General features: G+C 41.4%; 2 protein-coding genes and 1 long non-coding RNA gene across 14 annotated transcripts in view; 2 read left to right on the top strand and 1 right to left on the bottom strand.

Moving 5' to 3' along the window:
* TMEM51 (transmembrane protein 51) overlaps positions 1 to 3,882 on the top strand; it is a 37,721-nt gene extending 33,839 nt beyond the window's left edge. For all 7 annotated transcript variants that reach the window (XM_038377119.2, XM_038377117.2, XM_043500170.1 and 4 more), the window contains one exon: positions 2,909 to 3,882. In XM_038377119.2, coding sequence (XP_038233047.1) covers positions 2,909 to 3,332 — 424 coding nt within the window. In that variant the 3' untranslated portion in view covers positions 3,333 to 3,882. The remainder of the gene's footprint in view (positions 1 to 2,908) is intronic.
* LOC122457093 overlaps positions 1 to 10,508 on the bottom strand; it is a 39,686-nt gene extending 29,178 nt beyond the window's left edge. The window contains exons 1-3 of one of the 2 annotated variants that reach the window (XR_006276418.1): positions 10,257 to 10,508; positions 1,615 to 1,705; positions 536 to 920 (exon numbers count right to left, since the gene is read on the bottom strand). This is a non-coding gene — a long non-coding RNA (uncharacterized LOC122457093). Of the gene's footprint in view, positions 1 to 535; positions 921 to 1,614; positions 1,706 to 10,256 lie in introns of those variants that run through there. The other variant, XR_006276417.1, reaches the window with a different exon arrangement.
* FHAD1 (forkhead associated phosphopeptide binding domain 1) overlaps positions 9,709 to 23,667 on the top strand; it is a 71,076-nt gene continuing 57,117 nt past the window's right edge. The window contains exons 1-5 of one of the 5 annotated variants that reach the window (XM_043500163.1): positions 9,709 to 9,895; positions 11,495 to 11,577; positions 12,708 to 12,819; positions 14,279 to 14,485; positions 21,972 to 22,245. In XM_043500163.1, coding sequence (XP_043356098.1) covers positions 12,724 to 12,819; positions 14,279 to 14,485; positions 21,972 to 22,245 — 577 coding nt within the window. In that variant the 5' untranslated portion in view covers positions 9,709 to 9,895; positions 11,495 to 11,577; positions 12,708 to 12,723. The remainder of the gene's footprint in view (positions 9,896 to 11,494; positions 11,578 to 12,707; positions 12,820 to 14,278; positions 14,486 to 21,971; positions 22,246 to 23,667) is intronic. The other 4 variants (XM_043500164.1, XM_043500165.1, XM_043500167.1 and 1 more) reach the window with 4 other exon arrangements.

Raw genomic sequence — 23,667 nt, 5'->3', positions numbered from 1 at the left:
TTCTTTTTGCGAATACAGACTAACACGGCTGCTACTCTGAAACCTGTCATAGTATAATGTGCTAAGGGAATGATAAATGTTCATCTTCCTCAGAAGTATAAGCTATTGGCCACAGCTGGAAACAACGTACTTCACTGGATGGACCAATGTTTAGAACAAATAGACTACATCCTATATACCAGAAGTGGGCAAACTTTTTGGCCTAGGGGCCACATTGGGATTGTGGAAACTTTATGGAGGGCCAGGTAGGGAAAGCTGTGCCTCCCCAAACAGCCTGGCCCCTGCCCCCTATTCGTCCAATCCCCTCCCACTTCCCACCCCCTGACTGCCCCCCTTAGAACCTCTGACCCATCCAACCCCCACTGCTCCTTGACCCTGACTACCCCTTCCGGGACCCCACCCCTATCCAACCCCCCCGCTCCCTGTCCCCTGACTGCCCCAACCCCTATCCACACCCCCACCCCTAACAGGCCCCCCGGGACCCCACTCCCCTATGCAATCCTCCTGCTCCCCGTCCCCCTGCCCGACTGGAGCGGCTGAGCAGGGCGCCGGTGGTGCAGCACACTAAGGCTGTGGGGGAGGGGGGACAGAAGCGGAGGGGCTGGGGGCTAGTCTCCCCAGCTGGGAGCTCAGGGACCGGGCAGGACGGTTCCGCGGGCCAAATGTGGCCTGCGGGCTGTAGTTTTCCCACCTCTGCTATTATACAAAGCTTTAGGAGATTCCTTCTCTAGCATAAAAATGCTATGGTGAGGTATGTATCTTAAAACCAAGACCCCACTGGTATAACTGTAGAGGAGACAAAATCCTTTTCGTGAGCCAGGCAGGGCTTCTAGACGGCAGAGAAGTAAAAAGGAGTGTGCCACTGCTAGAGGGTAATGTGGTATCTCTCTTTCTGCTGTGGCTTGTTAAGTCCAGTAATTCTGTAAAGTTACAAAACGGCCTTTCAACAGCATTTACGAAAGTACCTATAAGAGCTGCAGAGAAACGAAGCAAACTTTTACATCCATTGATGGTAGGGAAACTCCAATAAATACTGAGTAAGGATGTTCTAGTAAACAGAGACAATCTTAAATACTCAGTTTACTAACATTGATTCAACATCCCAGGGAATTTGACAACCTAGCCTGGCCGTGCGTAAACTGTGATGGTGTTTGATTCAGACTGTATCCTGTCCCCAAAACATTGCTCTGTCCCTCTGAAGAAGGACTGCTAGAAGTTGGGAGTGGACAACAGGGCATCACTAGATAAATTGCAATGTTTTATTCACTCCCTCTGAAGAAGGGAAAGAGGCTTTTCATAAGAAATATGTAACAAGAGAGTCTGAGACGGCAACTCTCCAGCTTCATTTAATTAGAAAGTACCATGATAGGAGCTATAGAAAACCAGAATCTGCAGAGAAGGTTCTTGTACTATAACCGATTATGTGAAGAGAAACTTACTAATGCTAATAAAATGCAGACTTTGTACTTACGCAGACTACATGTAGATACCCATGTTATAGATTGGCACAATGTCCGTTAATAGTAGCTAACAGAATTCCTCTCTCCTAACTCCCCCCCCCCGCCAAAAAGGAAAAGAAAAAAAAATAACCAGGTTTACATGATTATACCTTACCTTAATTACAAAGGCATTAAATGATATCCTTCTAAATTAATTCCAATTGAGTGGTACAGTTGGCAAGGAAGATGTTAGGGTAATTCTTCACCTGTCTGTTGGAAGAGAATCACTATTCTGATATCTCTATTTGTGGGAAATGGAATGGAGAAACAAGGAATAATTAATGAAAGATGCCTGATCTGTAACTCATTAGTCATAGGGCAATGAAAAGACACCTTAACATCAAAATAATGGTGCTATAGTCAGTTTCACAAAGGAAAGAAAAACTGGCATTTCCAGCCTGGTATTTAAACACTGTAAAGATGCAACTGTAACTCCTCCTGTCTGTTCCTTTCTTGATTTATTTTTTTTTTAACTTGGGTGGGATGGTGTTACATTTAACAGTTGATTGAATGTTAGTTGCAGAAGAATTTTAAATTCTAACACTGTTCAACATAGTTGAACATAGCATTTCTCATCTGAGGATCGTGAAGGGTTTTACAAATGTGATTTTTTTTTTAGATGGGTAAAGTGAATTGTCAATTGCAGTGAGTCCTGGCTGTTAGTATTCCCCCATTCCTGCCACACAGTCACAGACTTGCAAGCAGATTGGGACTTTTGTATCTGGAAAATAACTAAAGATGGGGAAAAAAAATGCATAATCGTTCTTGGCCTGCTCATTTCAATGACACACTAGACTAGACTACAGAAAGCAATGTGTAAAGTGTCTTTGCTGTCTTTTTCAGTGTACACAAAGCCATATGATAGATCAAAAGTAAGCAGTTTACACCTACAGATTTCTCCAGAAAGTTTAGTGGAAAGTGAGAGAGGGTTAACTAGATGTCCTAAACAGATCTTTTCCACTTCTAACTTCTGAGTCTACAATCATTGCTATAAGAACCCAACTTGTTAATGTGTGACACCACCAAGATGCTAATTTTTACTTTGATATGGATACTTTGAACTCAGTTGTACACCCTAAAACATTACTGTGCCCCAGTGATAAACGCAGGGAACTGTGAACCATACTCCTGCATTGCATTCCCACCCCGGAAATGAATTTGTCACATATGGGGCAAGGCACAAGTTCTGTGCCTCAGTTTCCCAACTGTAAAATAGGGATAATAATCCTTGCTCACAGAGATGCTGTAGATTTAACTAATGCGTGTAAGGCACTTTGTGATCCTGGGATGAAATGTGCTGTAGAAATTTATATTGTATCATCATGTATTTCTGGTCCCAAAATTTGAATGACTAGAAATGCAGCTGAAATGGCTTACGATGCTGACAGTATTAAAATTGTCTCCTACAGTCAAGAAGAGGATGATGAGACACTGTCGCGATACTATGTTCCCAGTTATGAGGAGGTTATGAACGAAGGCTATCCTGAGATGAGAGAATTGGACAGAAACACCAGGATCAGCATGTCTCTGCCCTCTTATGAATCTCTAACTGGGATTGATGAAAATACACCAACTTCAACCACCGTAAATGTCGATTCAAACATACAGCATCAGCCAAGCAGGCACAGTTCTCGCTTGAACAAACGACTGAAACCCCTGAAAATTCGGAGAATTAAGTCTGATAAGCTGCACCTAAAGGACTTCCGAATAAACCTTCCAGACAGAAACAGTTCAGGTCAAATAACAATAGAACCATTGACCCCTCCTCCACAGTATGATGATGTCCCAGATAAAGCACCAGATAGCAAGGAAGTACCAGATAAAGACAGATAGCAAGTACCAGATAGCAAGGAAGTACATTGTATGCCTCTCTTTTATAGTTCTTTTTTCTACACTATATTTTTTTAAGCCACTAAATTGTCTTTTTTACCAGTAATTTTAAAAGTAGAAAAGGAAAAGTAATTTTTTTTTTTTTTAGTTTCTCTTCTTCCACGTCAGAAAAACCAAACAACATTGTGGCTTTCTCCGCTTCCATTAAAATGGAGTCGAGATAACTGAAGAAAGCAAGTCTGCATTTTGTAACACTTCATAGTCATGCTGTGAAATCTATTGAATGAAATGACAGTTTTGAACTATCAGATTTGTTTAATCCTTTCAGCAGTACTCATGATGCCTGTGAGAAGCTTTCTAAGCACTGACAACCATAGAGGAGAAGATGGTTTTTGAGTGTGATGGGAGAGTGTGTTTAAGGTTAACCTGTAAATTCATTCAGTTGGTATCTACTCCATTGTGCTACTTCAAAAATGTTTAATGTTCTGTTTTAAGTTAGCATTAAATATGCTGAGCAATTGGAGACTTTTTCTAAATAACTGTTTTGTGCGTATGTGTGTGTTGTAAATGGGAACAACACAGGTACTTTTAATCAGGGGCTGTAAGAAATGTAGGGAAATATATTCTCTTTCCATTCTAGCTTGGAAAATGGCAGTTTCAGCAACTTTGAAGCACACAATCTCTCTTCTGGGTTTTTAGTAAGCCCACAAAGATTACAAAAGCATGCTCACTCAAGCTGGGATGCCAAATGAGGGAATATGCATACCTGATGGGTCAGAAGATAAACTTTTCTGAACTCATAGAGTAGAAGTTCTCAACATGCAAACTCAAGCTTGATCCCTATGTCTCTGGCATGCTTAAGTGCTCTTGCTCTGGCATTTGGCCAGCCAAAATCAGCCAGTTCCTCTGATGCCTCTTCCTGGTAATGGTCTCAACTGTTTGGTGATGCAGCTGAGAAGAAACCACTTGCATTGATGAATGTGGTGACGTGATATAAGGCAAAGAATACGACATTAAGAAGGTAGAATGCACTCAAATAATGTGGATGGCCTGTATAAGACAATGCTATGCCCTAGTATGTATGATGTAAATGCAACATTAAGTTTAATTATGTAACACTTGCAAGATTAACGAATGTCTCCTGTCACAGGGCAATTTTGATGCAAACTCCTTCAGGCGCTCTTTGCTACACTAGACTTTATCTAATAGTAAAAATAAGCTAGAAAAGAGGCTTTTCTTCCAGCTTGGTGTTTGGAAAATGTGACGAACGCTTCAGCGATCATGCTACATATAGATGTATTGTTGAGGCATATTCTCTGTACCCAGAAGCTGGCCCCAGCTAGAGTGGAATGAGCCTTGCTCCTTGTCAGACATCAGGCTTTTTATAATATTTCACTAATGTGCAATGCCTACTATTCAGTGACATCTATTCTGGAGTTGAATGGAGGAGGGAGTTGTCTCATTTTTGTGTCTGGTAGGGAAGACCCACTTGAACAAGATTTTAAAATAGCCTATAGGGAAAAGCTTTCCCAGTACCCTATGTTCCTGTTTGCCAGCACATTCTGATTTGTTTTTCACTGCACCTATCCATATGCAGCTCTAAGAAGGCACAACTTTTGAATCCTTGTCTGTGAGTCAAATTTTCTAGTTTTCCACATTCAACTGGAAAATAATAGAATGAGTGCTATTTTGTTTATGCTAAGGGCCAAATCTTGCTGTGCTGTATCCAAGCAAACCCATTGAAGTCCAGATTTTGGCCCGTAGTTTAAACCCTCTGTTGCTAGTTTCCAAAGGAGCAGTAATGTAAGAAATTGTTGGTACAATAAAGTGATTGAGAGAAACTTATTAAACCTGATCCTTTTCCTTAAGGGAGCACCTTCCTTTCCAACCCAGGTCTCTAAAACAGATTGCCCATCTAAACCCCTTGCCCATTCTAGCTTGATTTTTGGCAATTTCTGATCAAGTTTGGAGCACTATATCTTACTGAACTAAAACTGAGGAAGAGGGGGGGAGTGTGCAGTAATGATTAAAGCCCAAGGGTAAGAAAGAGCAGCCCAGGTTCAAATTCCAGCTCAGTCAGCTAGTTGCTTGCTCTGTTGCTCTTGAGCAACAAATGTGACCCTCAACCACTTTTGTGAAAAGGCAGATGATCTCTGGAAAAATGAGACAGTTTGAACTGCCCTTTTGCAGGGTCAATAAAGCTACCCCCTAAAAATGCAGATACTGTTTGAGGATAATCTGTTTCTTTGACTGTGAAGCCACTTTGGCTGTGAAGCCACTCAAGTTTTAAGGCAGAGTCTCTTGACTACAAAGTAATCCTTCAGCATAGTCTTGTCATTTTCTTCCTAAACTGGCTTTTTAGGTCTGACACTTAGTTTGCACCCTGCTATGATTTTTTTTTTTAATCCACATCATAAGCAAGTCTCCCCCGCCCACCCGTCGCGCAATTTTCGTGACTACTGTAGTTCCTTTTCTCTATATCAAAAGATTGCCTAGGCACAGAGGGTTGAATCCTGCTCCCTCCAAAACTCAGTGGGAGTTCTTCCACTGGGAGCAGCATTGGGTCATTAAAGAAACAACCTCAGGGCTCAGAGTAGCAGCCGTGTTAGTCTGTATTCGCAAAAAGAAAAGCAGTACTTGTGGCACCTTAGAGACTAACAAATTTATTAGAGCATAAGCTTTCGTGAGCTACAGCTCACTTCATCGGATGCATCCGATGAAGTGAGCTGTAGCTCACGAAAGCTTATGCTCTAATAAATTTGTTAGTCTCTAAGGTGCAACAAGTACTGCTTTTCTTTTTGCGAACCTCAGGGCTGTTGCTGAAGGAAACACCAGCTATGTGTTGGTGCTAGCAAATGGACAGAGTTGACTCCGATGTAAGATATACTAAATCTACATCAAATATGACACACCCATTTAATCTGGATAATTGCTAGGGAGAGCAGCTCCAAGGTAGTGCATTTCAATGATTTTGAACAATGGGTGGTATTATCTGTCTGCCTATTTCCAGCAACTACCATGTATGATTTGGGTGTTTGCTAGCAAAAAAATCTCTGTTCACTTCCCAAATCTATTGTGTCAGATTAGTCAGCTGTGCCATAAAACATCTAATATGTGTTAATGGATTAAAAAACAGAAATTAATGAAATACAGCAAACGAATAATCAGCCCATATCTTTGTCCTAATTAGCATAGGCTACTGTCATTTATATGATATGCTTCTCTTTTGAGTAGGTGTGCTAATTAAGATGATTATACTAAATCATTCTGCATAGTTTTGGAGTAGTGGGACTCTACTACTCCATCTCCTTGGGAAATAACCTGGGGACCCCAGACTGCAATAGTCAAGAAAAAAGGTAACAAAATCAAACCTGGGTGAACATTCTTGTTCCACAACAGCCACTTGGATATGGTTCATCATAGTGTATGAACTAGTCAAGGGTCACATTTTCTATGGGAGAATGAGACAAGAAGTCAAAATGAATTGAGACCCAATCTGAAAAGGAAGATCACCACCCAAGAAACAAGATCGTAAGCTATGTTGTGCATATACAGGAAAAAAGGTATAAATCACACGATTGTTCTGACTTTATATAAGCCCCACATGTAAGCACGTCAAGAATTCTGAGTCAAATTCAGACCTGCTTTAAGCAAGTGTCCGGCCACTGAAGCCAATGGAGTTGCTCCTATTTATACCAGGGATCGTAATATACCAAATAGGTACAATACAAGATACTGAAAGACTGCATGTGTAGTAAAACAAGAGTTCTATTCCTCTTAATATCTGTACAACGTGGTTGCAGAATTTTTCTTTGGTATCACATAAGTTACAAAGTTCATTAACCAAACACACACAATTACACTTTGTACCTGACCTTTATAGGTGCATACATCTGTGGTGGCTATAACCTCACCAGCAAACTGCACGCTTGAGTATTGCACCATTATGTCAGTTGGCTAGTTGCAACACCCATCACAAGTCTTGAAAGTTGTGAGACGTGAATATTGGTTTCTGGGTAATACAGTAAAACTCCACAGTTCCTTTGTCCAAGTCTGTTCCCTGACATGTCAGTTACACAATAGCTGCCTTCGTTATCTGTCGGCCTCTAAGCTTTTTTAACCTTTATGCTATTCTTATCTCCTAAAACATTCTGGATGATGATAATGTTTGTAGCACAAAGGGAATATGTTTTCGTAAGTCAATTTTTAAACTCCTCGTAAGGCATGTTTCTAGCAAGAACTGATCTTAAATGCTATTGCTAGAAAGGTTAGTTTCTTGGCCAGCACTGACACAGCATTAAAGTGAGCTGAGCTGAGCTATGTCATCTATTGTTTTCTAGCCAGAGTAAAATAACAGGACTTCATTGTAAGTACTTTTTTAAAGTTTCAATCAAGAACTAGTATGGATGTAAAAGGGAAAGAATGAGCTAGAGAGTTGGATCAATTTACAACCAAAAATGTGGTTTTATTTAAAAAGAATTATTTTTCTACTGTTCTTTAAGAAAATTCAGTGGAAATAACTTGTATAAAGGAATATATAATACCATCTGACAATATAATTTGGAAAAGTTAAACCGACTTTTCCTCCTCTGAACTGAGAAATGCAAAAAATGAAAACATGTAATAGTGGAAATGTAAAATTATATTTGTAAAAGATATTTGTAAACCAAGCAAGAGAACTGATATGCCTTCAAAAGAAATAAAAAAAATTACTGGCATTGTGTGCTCAAACTTGTTCTACAGGTACAAGTTATCCTACTTTCTAATTGTGTTGCCAGAAGAATTGCTCTCAGTTAAGAAATTGTGGTTTGCAAAACTGACATCAGAAAAATGTCTGTCAAAATGGCGAGACTTTAGGAACAAAATTCTTTCTTTTCATTATTTTACATTATGGAGTCTAGGTTAAAAAACTCAGAAAATGTGGATTAAACAGTGTCATGTATGATCACAATGTACAAACTCAAAATTACTTTGAACTTGTACTTTTCTGGATTGTGAAAGCATTGTTTTTAAGAGGTAAGGCAAAGTTATTGGGATTTTTTTTCTGTATCTAATTTTGAACTAGATTCTGCCCTGATCTGCACTTGACTGTTGAAGTTAATAGGATTGCATGGAGTGTAATCAGGGCAGACTTTAGTCCTTGGTTTTTGGTTGTTTTTTTTTTAAGTTGTCTTTTTCATTGTTAAGTTTGTCTAATTTCTGTATCCCTCTTCACATGCAGGTTACCTGTGGTTGTTTTTTGTTTTTAAAACAGCTCTTTCCCCTAGCCCACAGTATTATAGAATCAGATACAGATGATAAGGTCTAGATGGGAAAACAAGCTGTGTTTACACAAGGATGTTCTGTTCTTGTGCAGGAGGCAGGTCCACCCAAGCCCTATTGTGGTTAGCTGATTATTATTTACGGTAGGATGGTGCCCAAAGCCGGTTAGGTGCTATACAAGCGTACAGGGTTCAAAAAGGAACTAGACAAATTCATGGAGGATAGGTCCATCAATGGTTATTAGCCAAAGTGGACAGGGATGGTGCCCCGAGCCTCTGTTTGCCAGTAGCTGGGAACGGGCGATGGGATGGATCACTTGATGATGACCTGTTCTGGTCATTCCCTCTGGGGCACCTGGCTTTGGCCACTGTCGGAAGACAGCTGGGGGGGCTAGATGGCCCTTTAGTCTGACCCGGTGCGGCCGTTTTAATGTTCTTAGCGGAGGTGACGGGCTCTGGACTGAAAACCTTACAATTTGAAACAGCATCCCTCTTCTCCCCCCCCCCCCAAGCTTGTGTGTGTGTGTGTGGGGGGGGAAGGAATACAACATCCAAGCACTGGGGGCAGGGGGCTAGTCTGTGCACCGTGTAATCTTTATAATTATGACCCCTTTTGAAGTCCCACGTTTCATTAGTAGGGCTCATCCCCCTCGAGTGACCAGACAGCAAATGTGGGAAATCAGGAGTGTGTGTGTGTGTGTGTGTGTGGGGTGGGGGTGGGGGTAAATAGGAGCCTATATAAGAAAAAGACCCCAAAATCGGCACTGTCCCTATAAAATCGGGACATCTGCTCACCCTACATCCCCCTCCCCTCCTCAACTGGCGCTGGAGTTTTGTTCCTTGTTGACTATTTTATCCCCGAAAAACTGTCAATCAAAAAGGGGGCCCTGGGCGGGGGGCCGCTAAAGGGTGAGCCCCCCCCCCCCCGATCTCACTCCGTCAGCGCTGCCTGCGCTTAGCCCTGGAGCTGGCCCATGTCGTCTCTCCCCTTTGCCCTGCGTCAGAGCAAGGCCCCGGCCCCGGCCTGGCTGCAACCCGCGGTGTGTGGGCCGCTGCCTCCCCCCTCCCCCAGCACAGCGCCGGGCTTGGACCTGCCGCCGCCGCCCGCTCGGGGCTGCAGCCCTAGGCCGGGGGCCCGCCCGCTGCCGGCTCCCGCCCCGGCCCCGAGCGCGGGGGCGGCCTCCCCGCTCCGCCTCCGTTGCCTCGGAGACCCGGGTAACACAGAGGCCTAGCACCGCCTCAGGCGCGGCCCGGCCGGGGACGGCCCCGGGGCCCTAGTGCCCGCGGCGGGGCTCGGCAGCGCCGGTGAGTGGGGGCGAGCTGGGGCTGGGGGCGCCCCAGTGCACGGCCCAGCCCGAGGGGCTACTGCAGGGACTCCGAGGCGGGCGCAAGGTGGAGCAGGCCCCCTCTGGCCGGAGGGGCAAGACTCCCCTCACCCCCTCTGGGATGACCGGTCCCCTTGGGGCCCTGCCGCCCCCACCCGGCCAGGCTCCCGCTGCCCCGCGGGACCCCACTGACCCCAGGCACGCCCTTGTGCCAGGCCGCCAGCGACCTCCAGGAGACACTGGCCTGGCCGGTGTGAGGGGCCCCCTGGTGTAGTGACCTCCACGGCCTGCATCGTGCCAGGCTCCCGGGGAGCCCCACAGGGGCCAGGTGCCCCACTTACCCAAGAAACCCATGTGGGTGGCATCCCCCTTGCCCCCAAGGGCCTCGTGGAGAGGAAGGGCGCCCTGTGCTAAGCCCTCGCCTCGCCATTAAGGGCTCTGGGGGGGAGGAAGCCTTGTGTGGGAGACTCCCTGGTGCAGTGCGGCACGGGCTGTTCTGCGGGTGGGCAAGAAATCTGCCGGGGACGGAGGCTGCAACTCTACACGAAGGGCTAAAAACAATATGTGCGGTAGTGTGTGCGAGACCCAAGCATGTTGCCCCACAAACGGCTTCAAAACTAAGGCCAGGCCTAGGCACAGATTATGTACAGGTATAACTATATCCGGTAGCGGGGGTGTGATATAGTTATACTGGTCAAACACCTGGAGTGGACGCAGTTCTACCCGTTCAACAATGCCTTGTTCTGTGATAGATTATTATTCCACTTCCTGGTAGGAATAAGATGTCCTGGTATAAGCACGTTTAGACCAGTATAGCTGAACCCCCACTAGGGGAGTTGTACCATTTTAATTATAGTTAGAGCAGGACAACTGAGTTAAGGTTGACAGACACCAGTGCACCGTAAAAAGCAAAGAAATAAGCAGTCTAGTGATTCGTCACCATGCTCTGCTTGCTAGTTTCCCTTCTCACCCTTGGTTATTGCCCTTCTACTACCCAAAGCCCAGAATTCCCCCACACGTTATCCTGAGCCAATGGCTCTCAATCTTTCCAGACTACTGTGCCCCTTTCAGGTCTGATTTGTCTTGTGTACCCCAAAGTTTCCCCTCACTTGAAAACCACTTGCTGACAAAATTGACATAAAAATACAAAAGTGTCACGGCACACTATTACTGAAAAAATCCTTTTACTTTCTCATTTTTTATCATATACTTATAAAATAAATCAATTGGAATATAAATATGGTTCTTACATTTCAGCGTATAGTATATACAGCAGTATAAACAAGTTATTGTCTGTTTGAAATTTTTGTTTATATTAAGTTTGCTAGTGCTTTTTATGTAGCCTGTTGTAAAACTAGGCAAATAGCTAGATGAGTTGATGTACCCCATGGAAGACCTCTATGTACCCCTGGTTGAGAACCACTGTCCTGAGGAACCAGTGGCCCCTTGAACTCTAACCACTTTTCAGTAGAAACTTGACCTCCCTTGCAGGTACACATATCCTCTCTCCACACGATTTTTGCATGATTATGTATCCCTTGGACTCAACATAAGCTGCCGCCCTTCTGCTTTTCCACAGCCTCATGAGAGGAAGTGGGGCAGCATTGACTCCCAAACCGCTCCCTCTGCTTTCCAGCAATGGATCCGATGATGGCGTATTAAGTTAGTGAATGTAGCTTTACATTTGGAGACCTTAACAGCGCTTCATGCCCTCCTTCAAATTATACATATTGAACTCTGCTGCTCTCTCAATATTTGCTGTGTAATTTTCAGTATCATAGTACAAGCTTTTCCAATGACGTGTAGCTTTAGTTTGTTTGCTAAGTGGTGTTATTCTCATTCCTGTCTACAAACATACCTTTTATATCCATATATAGTGGAATACAAATGAATAGTTTCTCCAGTGCTTCTTGAACAGAGGATTTGTCATTGGCTATGTGAGCAAATGGTTGTTGGAGAACCTTGTTTAATATTGGTAGCACATCACTGATGAACTGTGAAATGCATTTCAAAATGATATGCAGAACTTATACCAGCAGAAGTATGAGTTCTGTGCATAGGGCACTTGCAGGACTGAACACAAAGTTTTTAAGCGGAATGATATTTTACAGATGAAATTCACTGTGGGAGGTAGTGATCTTTTTGGTGTGATGTCAGCTGCATAGGATACCAATTTTGCAGAGGGTGCACAAATTTCTCACCCTACTGTGAATGTTTGACCTCCTAAAGTGACACTGTCAGCTAGTCTAGGTTGCAAGTGGGGAAACAAATTTACAAAGAAACATTGGTAATGATGTTTTTAAAAGGTTAATAAAAGTATTTGCTTGTTTGGATCTAAATATTTTCACCCTGCATGAAACCCAAACATTGCAGCATCTGTTAGTGACCGAGAAAGTGAAGGTGACAAGTCTCTAGATGCCTCTCAGTCTCAAAGTGAAGTTCTCAAAGTATCCAAATATCATGAATGGTGTAAAAAGTAAATTAGATATTTAAAATTCTTTCTGTCTTAGGATGGAATTTGAATTTTAATGGTAAATGGATGTCTAACTCTCTCAGACTGACTTGAAAATTTGTTTTAAATTTTATTTTATTTTTAGTTATAGAGGGTAGAGAATTTGTCTTTAATTTTAATTTCAGTCTGACAGCATTCATGTAAATAAATTACGATATTTCTTCTATGTTATTTGATGCTGTTCATTTAAGCTATTTAAAATGTTTTGACTGTAGTAATTGCAAAAGTGCATTGGATAACACTTAGCAATTGAGGTTTTTTTAAAAATAAAACCTTACAGATAAAAAGAAGAGACAATGAAAGCCTTTTTAAAAAGTTCAGATGGTGTTTTTATGCTGAGAGCAAAAGTAACTACTATAGGAAGACATGAAGATTCAGATCTCGTTCTGAAGGTATGAGCATAAAATTTATTTTAATTATTATTCTTTATAGCACTTACTCTTCCTTAACTTCATTACCCCATTTATAATAATTCCAGCCTTTCTTAGTCAGCAGTGGTTTATTTGATTTCATTTAGAGCAACAGGGATGAAATGGCAATTACAGAACCTGTTTAAATATTTAAGTTAGACAACCAAAAGAGAGAGGAATTATTTGATATTGGTTAGGGTCATATAACATGAAGCAACAGTCTGAAAACAGCATCCTAAACAAAGGAAAACTTAACATAGACATTAGGAACCACCAGTTCAATTAGAAAACTCAATAATTTGCCAAGGAGGTTGCTTAAGCACCATCATTACAGGTGTTCATACATGAACTATCTATAACACTTAGAAAAGGATAGGGTATTATAGAAAATAATACCTCAGTAGTGCTAGGGACTAGATCCAAAGCCCAATGAAGTCAATGGGAATCTTTCCTTTGGCTTCAGTGGGCTTTGAATCAAGCCCTATGTGAATAAGGGTTGGATCAGAATGTCATTTTACAGCTGTTTCATCTGTGATTAAGTTTAAGATCACAATTAAAAATAGTTCCTTTTCTGAGATTAGTTTGCTAAAAACCACAGATGTCTCTATGCAGGAGGGTTTTTAAACCATGAGCATACATTAGGGGTATTGTACACCCAAGTGTACAACACCCAAGTTAGTCACCAAAAGAGCCAACTGAAAACAATTTGCACCTTCATAATCAAAAGTGGTCAAATAGTGTTTATTTATTTAGAACACACACCTAAATGTATGTAGTAGATCTTAATGTTGGTACTGTTTAACACTTGTATATTAGCACTCTACAGTAAGTGTCAAGGATGCTTTACACTACAGAGAGAAAAAAAGATAGGTTCTTGCTCCAAGTAGCTTACAAGCTAGAGTCTTGATACTGTAAACATTTGCATATGTGAGTGGTAGTCCCACTGAGTTCAATGGAAGTACTAAATGTGCAAAAGAGTTACCTGTGTTTTAAGTGTCTGTAGTATTGGGGCCTAAGTTGGATATGAAATAAAATGCTATAGAGAAAGATCACAAGAAGCAAGGGTGAGGGAAAAGTTCTTAAAATGATACCTTCATTATTATCATATGCATCTATCTGTAACATCAGTTATCCATTTTTATTGCTGGGATCTTGTATGTTTTGGTACCTATTCAGATGACATGTCTGACTTATAAAATGCAAAAATGTGAAGCTTTTTTAAAAAAAAATCTAGCCATTGAACAAAATAAAAAAAATACAGTATCTTGCATAATAGATGAGTAATCAGCAGCCATTTTGACTACCTCTGAGCCAAAACATATTATGGTATGATGTTAGCCAGATGAGACAAAGCAAAATAAATCCCAGCAAAATCCCCATTGCAATCCGTAACTCTGGGAAATTCTTTGCACTGATTTCTGAAACTGTTATCCAATTTCAGTCTGTAGGTATTGAAGATCACCATGCAGTCATTGAATTCAGTGATTCAGAAAACAGCTATGTTCTTCAAGATTTCAACTCTCTTCATGGCACTTTCATTAATGATTGCCATATACAGAATGCAGCAGTGAAAGTGGGCGCAGGGGATATTCTGCGCTTTGGTTCAGGAGGAACATCCTATGAGCTAGTGATAGAAAACACTTCTCAGGTAATGTCCCATGAGTGGATAACATCTTCCTATTTTGTAAGGTAGCTGCATATGAGTGTCTGCTCCAGGGGTGACATTCTGGCCCCTTTGAGGAGTTTTCACCCAAGACCTTTTAGAAATTCCTTTTTTAATTAATTTGTTCACCCTCTTATGCCAATGTAAGAATAATGCAGAGTGGAACCTGACAGATGTGTAAAATCTAGAACTGAGGAATGGACAACCCTCCTTATTTATAAAAGTAAATATATTGATACAAAGAATGGAGTGAAATGTTTGGTAAAAAATGGGCTGAAATTGCAGAAGTCTGACTGGATTTGTTAATCATGTGATTATACCAAATGACTATTTCCTTGGTCCGATTCAGTACCTCATTTCTCAGGTAAATCTCCCTTTGACATCAAGCTACAGTGCGGAATAAGGCTCCAATAGCTATGTATTTGGTTACATTTAAAACCCAAATATATTACTATATTAATATACTAGAAAAATAAAAGCTAAAAAATTCTGCTTATTTTATTAGTTGTTTCCCTCTCTCATGTTTCTACCTCTTGTAATGTCTGCATTTCTGGTCCTTTTTTCCATCCCTCACCTTGTAGTTTTCACTCATTTTCAGTATTATTATGTACTAGAGGGTCACACACCAAGGGCTTCTTGCATACCTCCATTTCTCACTCCACAACTCGCTGTGTGGTGCCTTCCCATCCTCCTCTGTTTCAGGGACTCCGTGTTGCTTCCAGCACCAGAGGATCTGTGTACCTCCCATTTCTTCTGTTCCCCCATTCTCCCCCACACAAACCAGTGACTCTGGGTTTATCTCCATTTTCACTTCCCCATATGCCTTTTACCTCCATCCCTCCCTGCCTTTCCCCCCATGGCTGGAGGCCTGTATGCTTCTCCTTCTTCCACAATGGCTCCATCAATCTCCCACCACTACCATCAGAGGCTCTCTGCACTATGGCAATTGGGGGCCCCCCATATTTCCTGCTGTCAGGGGAGTGAAAGGCCCCAGGGAGGGTGTCTGGTCCTGCCTCCGGTGCTGTAGTGCTGGCCTAGCTCCCTGCTCCAGCCCAATGGCTCTCCTCACAGTGTTCAGGCATGGCCCATGTCTGTGATGCCCTGCCCCCTTTCTGACCCTGTTTATTTTTTCTGGTGGCTGAGGAACTCCGTGAGATGGGAACCCTGTGCAAGTGCACCCAGTGCATATTGGTTAATCCAGGCCTGACACTAAGGGTTCTGTGTGCCCCTCCATTATGCTCCCATTGTGCTAGGTGCTGTACAAAAAAGATGGTCCATGCCTAAGGATCTTCTTTTCTCTTCCTTCTGTTTTTTTCCCTCATCCTTTTCTTTGCATGTTCCATGTTCCCCTTGTCTGATACTCACTTCCTTAACTAGTACAGTGGGTATACTTTAACAGGTTTTATTGGATTGAGAGATATTGCCGGTTCCAGCTGTAAACCCTGTTTTAGGTATAGGTAGGGCCCTACCAAATTTGCGGCCATGAAAAATGTGTCACTGACCGTGAAATCTGGTCTTCCCCTGTGAAATTTGGTCTTTTGTGTGCTTTTACCCTATACGATACAGATTTCATGGTGAGACCAGCGTTTCTCAAATTGGGGGTCCTGACCTAAAAGGGAATTGCGGGGGAGTCACAAGGTTTTTTTAGGGGGGTTATGGTATTGCCACTGTTACTTCTGCGCTGCCTTCAGATTTGGGTGGCTGGAGAGCAGCAGCTGTTGACCAGGCGCCCAGCTCTGAAGGCAGTACGCTGCCAGCAGCGGTGCAGAAGTAAGGGTGGCAATACAATATGATATCACCCTTTACTTCTGTGCTGCTGCCTTCAGAGCTGGGTGGCCAGAGAGTGACGGCTCTTCACTGAGGGCCCAGCTCTGCAGTCAGCAGCGCAGAAGTAAGGGTGGCAACACCATAGCATGCCATCCTTACTTTGCGCAGGTGCTGGGGGTGGTTCTGTCTTCAAAGCTGGGCTTCCAGCCAGCACCCACTGCTCTCCAGCTGCCCAGCTCTGAAGGCAGCGCCACCACCAGCAGCAGTGCAGAAGTAAGGAGAGCAGTACCACAACCCCCCCTACAATAACTTTGTGACCTCCCCCCCACACACACTCCTTTTTGGGTCAAGACCCCTACCGTTACAACACCATGAAATTTCAGATTTAAGTAGCTGAAATCATGAAATTTATGATTTTTTTTAATCCTATGATCATGAAATTGATCATAATGGACCATGAATTTTGTAGGGCCCTAGGTATAGGGCATGCATCTCAAACAGAAGACTCTTTCAGAAATAAAGTATGATAATTGTACTTTAATCACAGCCTAGACATCTTACTCAGGTTTTTAACATTTTATTTTTCAAAAAGTCAGCATAGCTAGATATGGTACTGAGGCAAATTGTTTTCCATTTGAGACGCCTTCTCTCTCAAAAAAAAGGGAAAGAAATGTTCATGGATTCATTGTGAGAGGGAATTGGAAAATAAGAGGTCTTTAGCTCCACCTGCTGCACAATCTCAGGCCCTTCATTGAGAGGTTGTATAACCTCCTGGCTTTTTCTTCTACAAATGCACGAGGGACAAGAAAAGTTAAGCCTCCAGAAAACTCAGAAATATCTCCAGTTTTTTCTGATTCTTCTTCAGAAGTACAGAGTATCCAAACTGGAAAATTCCCTTTTCAAGTTGTGTTTTCAAAAGTTAAATGGTAAAAATAACAGATTATAAAAATGGTTACCTTTTGAAATTTGCGCTTAAAAATTTGCACTTTCAAACTCAAAAGTATACCTGGATTATATGTAATTACTTTATTAGCAATAGTATCATTCATGTCCTTAACATGAGACAGGCATCCAGCAAAGAAACAGTGTCACACCACAAACCTTGAACACAGTGAAAATAAAAGCATTCACATGTATAGGAAATGACATTAAAATAGGAAGTGTAGTACTCCTGTCACCGGACAGTCAGCTAGTATCACCAAGATTTCAGGCAATTTATATGGGAAGGAATTGATAAGAACCCGTAATACCTTTATTGCTTGGGTCTTGAAGATCTCAAGAAATTGGAGATCTAGAAATCTTCCTGGAATAGGATAAAAAACAATCTGATAGATTCAGGCTTGTCTTTGGAGACATGTCTCCAGAATTTGGGGAGGAGTGCTCAAATGCAGCAAGTAGCAAATGATGTTGCAATAGTTTGTATTCCCATATTGCAAACACAGAAATGCTGCACTTCAAATAAATAGTCAAGGCCTAACTTTCCAAAATGGGTGACTTAATGCGGTGACCTATTCTATCACTCAAACTAACATTGGGCACACACAATGCACATTTGTATTAACACTTTGCACGGTTATAACTCATTCCATCACAGTATCTTAAAGTGCTTTACCAACATATAATAATTAAACCTCATATGCACCCTGTAAATTAAGGAAGCATTACTTCTATTGTATGGGTATGGAAACTGAAGCAGGGAGCTGTTCAATGACCTATTCAAGGTCGCAGAGTGAATCCTTAGAAGATCCAGGAGCGGAACCCAGAAATTCTGGTTCTCAATCCTGTGGTTTAAGCACTAGGCTACATTTCCTATACATAAATTAGATTTCAGAATTAGCCGTGTTAGTCTGTATCAGCAAAAACAACGAGGAGTACTTTTGGCACCTTAGAGACTAACATATAAATTATAAATTAGATTCATAGATATTAAGGTCAGAAGGGACCATTATGATCATCTACTACAGAGGAAGGCGAAAAACCTCCAGGGCCTCTTCCAATCTGCCCTGGAGGAAAATTCCTTCCCGACCCCAAATACGGCGATCAGCTAAATCCTGGAGCATATGGGCAAGATTCACCAGCCAGATACTACGAAAATTCTTTCCTAGATAACTCAGATCCCACCCATCTAATATCCCATCACAGGCCATTAGGCCTATTTACCATGAATATTTAAAGATCAATTAATTACCAAAATCACGTTATCCCATCATACCATCTCCTCCACAAATTTATCAAGTTTAATCTTAAAGCCAGATAGATCTTTTGCCCCCACTGCTTCCCTTGGAAGGCTATTCCAAAACTTCACTCCTCTGATGGTTAGAAACCTTCATCTAATTTCAAGTCTAAACTTCCTGGTGGCCAGTTTATATACATTTGTTCTTGTGTCCACATTGGTACTGATTTTAAATAATTCCTCTTAGATTGTAAATTCTTCTGGGCAGGGACTGGGATTATCTCTGCAGTGTGTAGAGTGCCAAGCAAAATTAAGCCCTCATCTTGGGCCTCTAAGCACCACCTCAATACACGTAATAGTCCCTGAGTGCTAATTTGAGTATCCGGATGCAGATTTTGGGTGTCCTAGCCCAGTTTAGTAGTTTGGACTCTTCTCCCCAAAGATACACAGAGAGCTGATAACTGAAGAGAAAAATCCTGATTCTAGGTGGTGAAACCAACTTGATGAACTAATGCAGTTAGAATTCCAATGCTGTGGCAGAAAAACTGTTTAAATAAAGTTTATCCATACCAGAACATCAAGCATTTTCATTTAAAAAAATATTTTATGTACAGTACTTACTGACACAGAAACAGCACAACAGTGCCTTTTTAAAACTTCAGGCTTTATGATTCCTTTCTGATGTAATAGTTTTGATGTTTGACATTGTTCACTGTAGAGGATAAATCATGGTTAAGTTTCAGTACACCAAGTACTTACTATATATATAAAAAGACGATTTTCCCTTTTTTTTTAGTATTAAAAGTGAAACAATTTTTTAATTATAATTGTATAAGATGTTAAATTATTCAATCCTGAACAAAACAATGTGTAGCCCTGAAATTACAAATACATTTTAAAGGTAAATAAAAGCCCTTTTTTTTTAACCTGTCAAGATCTGAGCATCACAAACACCTATACAAAGTGAGCCGCTGCATCCATAATGCTGCTTTAGGTGTGTATGATGTTATCAATTCTTGCAGGGGAAACATTGGACCCTGAAATTGGGTCTGGGCAGATAAGTAAAAGAAGACATTATTTTCACATTGTTTGCTTCAGATTTTATTTATAATTTTTTAATTCATGCATGCATTTTGTTTGAGACTTAAGATCTTTTTTGTATGTATTTTAAAAGTATTTCAGTTCACCTTAAGTCAGTGTTTCCCAAGCTTGGGACGCCGCTTGTTCAGGGAAAGCCTCTGGTGGGCTGGGCCGGTTTGTTTACCTGCCGCGAGCGCAGGTTCAGTTGATCGCGGCTCCCACTAGCCAAGGTTCTCTGTGCCTGGCCAATGGGGGCTGCAGGAAGGTGCGCGGGTCGAGGGACGTACTGGATGCATCCGATGAAGTGAGCTGTAGCTCACGAAAGCTTATGCTCAAATAAATTTATTAGTCTCTAAGGTGCCACAAGTCCTCCTTTTCTTTTTGCGGATACAGACTAACATGGCTGCTACTCTGAAACCTATATTTCCACAGCGTCACAGAGAAAAAGATAAACTCTGAGGAGTCAATTGCTAATGCCTCAGTGATAAACAGATTTAAAAGAATAAAACAGACAAAATATTGTTTATCTCCCAAAGTGGTTATATTTTTCCAGCTGCAGCTAGGCCACAATCAAGAGATTCTTTGAGTCCAGCCTCTTCCTTTGCTTGGAAAATCAGTCATGTAGTGCAGACCTGTATCCAAAAAGGATGGTGTTACAGAATGATAGTTGGAGGAACACTGAAGTCCAGGGAGCAATATTAGCCTTTGCCTGAAAACTTGGGTAGCTACCTAGAGAGATACCTGGCTCACACTTTCTGTGGAAGGATACTAGTCTGATGACCAAAGAACTTGATTTCATGGGCCATACAGCTGATAAACTCAGGCTCTCCCCTTTCCAAATTCTGGGACTTGTCCTGTAGCAAGGGAAGTATTGTACAGCATACTTACTGTTTGCCAGTGGAGTCATCCCTTTGTGGAAGGTCCAGCTTCTTTTAGAGATGGGTCAAGTTAGCAGTGTTCAGTTGTGGCTCAGGATTAGGGTTGGGTTCAGGTTTAATGCTGAACCAGGGATAGGGTTTGGATAGGATGGATCATAGCTCACAAGACTTTGGCAGTTTTCATCAGAATTCAGTCACAACCAAACTGGAAACTAGACCTCTCTTGATTTTGGATCTGACCCAAGACCGAAACCACAGGCTAGGTTTGTATTCCAGGGCAGGAATATAAAGCCACAGCATGAAATTAAAAGGAATTGGAATTCAGAGCTTCAGTTTTGGCTCATCTCTACAACAATTAAAAGGTGCTCTAATTAACAGATGAGCATGCAGTGCCCTACATAATTTCTCTGACATATAGGGCTATCAGGCTGGATAAATCTGATCTCAAGCCAGATGTCCTCATGGGGATTTCAGAATACCAAATGACAGATTAAGATAGGGGTTCTCAAACTGGGGGTCATGAACTCTTGGGGGTCATGACGTTATTACATTGGGGTCGTGGGCTATCAGCCGCTTTGCCTCCAGCATTTATAACGGTGTATAATATAAAAAAATTGTTTTTAATTTATAAAAGGGGTCGCACTCAGAGGCTTGCTGTGTGAAAGGGATCATCAAGACAAAAGTCTGAGAACTGCTGAAGAAAATAGCCTCCAGTTTAGTCTCCTGTCCACAACACAGTGTTGTTGCTCACAAACCATTCGCTTAACCACTTTATTTGGTATAGTTCCCTTCATACAATTACCCCAAGGTACAAACTTTTATTCAGTTTCTTTGCATCCATTGTCTCAAAGTGAAACTTTGCCAAAATGCCAGGATTTTGGGTTGAAATCGTGCAGACCAGTGGTTTCCATATGAAACCATAACCCAACCACAAGCTTTATGAATACCTAGCCAGATTTGCCTCCAAAGATCCACAAACTTGATATGATTGGTACAAACCAATGTAAAGGAAATTTGTGCTTTGTAATCTACTAGAATTCTTAAATCCTGTCAATAATATAATGGATAAAAGAGAACCGGTTTGACTTTTACAAAGCCTTTACAAAATTCTATTCAAGAGTTGATTAAGAAACTCAGGCCTCGGCCAGTAGTCGCTTAAGGACATGCCTAACTTTAAGCACATGAATAGTTTGAAAGACTTCATTTTTATTGTCGTCATAGCAAAGTATGCTAACAGAGCATCGGGATGAGTTTTACTAGTATTGATGTTGTACAGATATTCATGTATGATCTGGAAAAAAGGTGAATCAAGAGGTGGCAGATTTTGTAGATGACAGTAGTTTAGAGAAGACTGTGAAGAACTACGAAAAGACCAAACAAAGCTAAGTGATTAGGTGGCATGATGAAAGATGAAATTCAAAGTTGAAAATGGCAAGGTAATGCAGGTTGATTTGAATTTTTCTTCTTTTCATACATGTTGCAGGGTTCTGTATTAATATATAACATACACACACTGTATTAAGTAATTTTTTTCCCACCTTCTGTACAAGATTGCATTCTTTTCCCCCTGCAGATGTCTTGCCCACCAATGAAACATCGCACAGCATGGCCTGGGCAGCTCCAGTTAATTTCAGAGACAAAACTTTATATCCCTTCAACAGCTCCTCCTCAACTTCCTTTCCTCCAGTCTCAACACCCATCCAGTGTTCACAACAGTTGGATACATGGAACAAATGGAACTACACCCCATCCACCAAACAGAAAAAGACCCGTGAGTGCTTGGGGGAGAAGTATGACTTCTTCTTTCTCTCCAGATACCTTCAGTAGGCCTACTGCAGTCAGACAAGGTATTTCATGGTGCTTTCATTATTAACCCTTTATATAGCATTGCACAATAGTAAAGTTGGTGATGACTTCCATGCAAAATGATATTTTTTCACATGTATCTACTTGTCAGTCTATAGAAGGATTGACAGGACCGATTCTCCTCTCACACTAGTTTCACAGTGATGTAATTCCACTGACCTTGGTGGAGCTATTTCTGGTTTACATTGGCAAGTGACAGGAGAATTAGGCGTGCAGACCCAATCCAGTGCCAATGGAGTTGTTGCATTGTCTTCAGTGGGCATTGGATCAGGTTCATAGTATAGAATTGCTGTTTAGTTTTCAAGTACATAAAAGGTTGTTGCAAGGAGGAGGGAGAAGAATTGTTGTTCTTAACCTCTGAGGATAGGACAAGAAGCAGCAAGCTTAAACTGCAGCAAAGGAGATTTAGGTTGGATATTAAGAAAAACATCCTAACTGTCAGGGTGGTTAAGCAGTGGAATAAATTGCCTAGGGCGGTTGTGGAATCTCCATCATTGGAGATTTTTAAGAGCAGGTTAGACAAATAGCTGTCAGGGGTGGTCTAGATAATACTTAGTCCTGCCATGAGTGCAGGGGACTGGACTAGATGACCTCTCGAGGTCCCTTCCAGTCCTATGGTTCTATGAAAGTGTAACTTGCTCTGTTACTACTTACTGTGTTTTCCATTGGTGATACATTCAACTGTTACATCTGTTTGTTGGAGTAACTTTGTTTTCCCTTTGATCTGTGGTTATCAGCCGTTTTCATTGGGAGTGAGTTAAAAAAAGAGCCATATCTTGTATATATTTTCTAAGTGTAAAGAACAGGACAATGTCATGGTTAAGGAAAGGTTCTAGAGGTTTAAACCCAAATATAACTGAAAAAGCTGAACCAAGTTTTTAACCATGGTTGGCACATTATATAAGAATTTGCATGCCAGCAAATTTTAGGGCCATATGATAGTTAAAACTTGGTAATGTCCCTAACTCTACTCTAGTCCCTAACATTATAGCGTGACATTAATTAAATATTTAATTTTCTTATTCTTGTTTTTATACATATAGTAATACAAAAGATTAAACAGCATATCATCAAATTGAATTGAAATTGTTTCAGACAAAAAAACATTGCTGCACAATCATGCCAGCACAACAGAAAAGTAGTGATTGAGGAAAACACTTAAGCATGTGTTTAACTGAATGTTTAAGTTCATTGAAGTTAATGGGACTTACACTTAGCTCTGAGCACGTGCTTATGCTTAAGTGCTTTCCTGAATAGTGGTGGACTGAAGCTTAAATGCTTTTCTTAATCAGGGCCAAAATGATCCATATTCTGTATTTCATAATGTTATAGGTTACATAGTCATAGTTATTCATATGTCATAACATTATAGCTAGTATATGCATAGTTATTCAACGTTGAAT

The sequence above is a fragment of the Dermochelys coriacea genome, chromosome 18 (genome assembly GCF_009764565.3).
Source record: "Dermochelys coriacea isolate rDerCor1 chromosome 18, rDerCor1.pri.v4, whole genome shotgun sequence".
In the NCBI taxonomy this organism is placed as follows: Eukaryota; Metazoa; Chordata; order Testudines; family Dermochelyidae; genus Dermochelys; species Dermochelys coriacea.
Note: the sequence above shows the minus strand (reverse complement) of the source record. Positions and strands in the feature narration are given on the sequence as shown.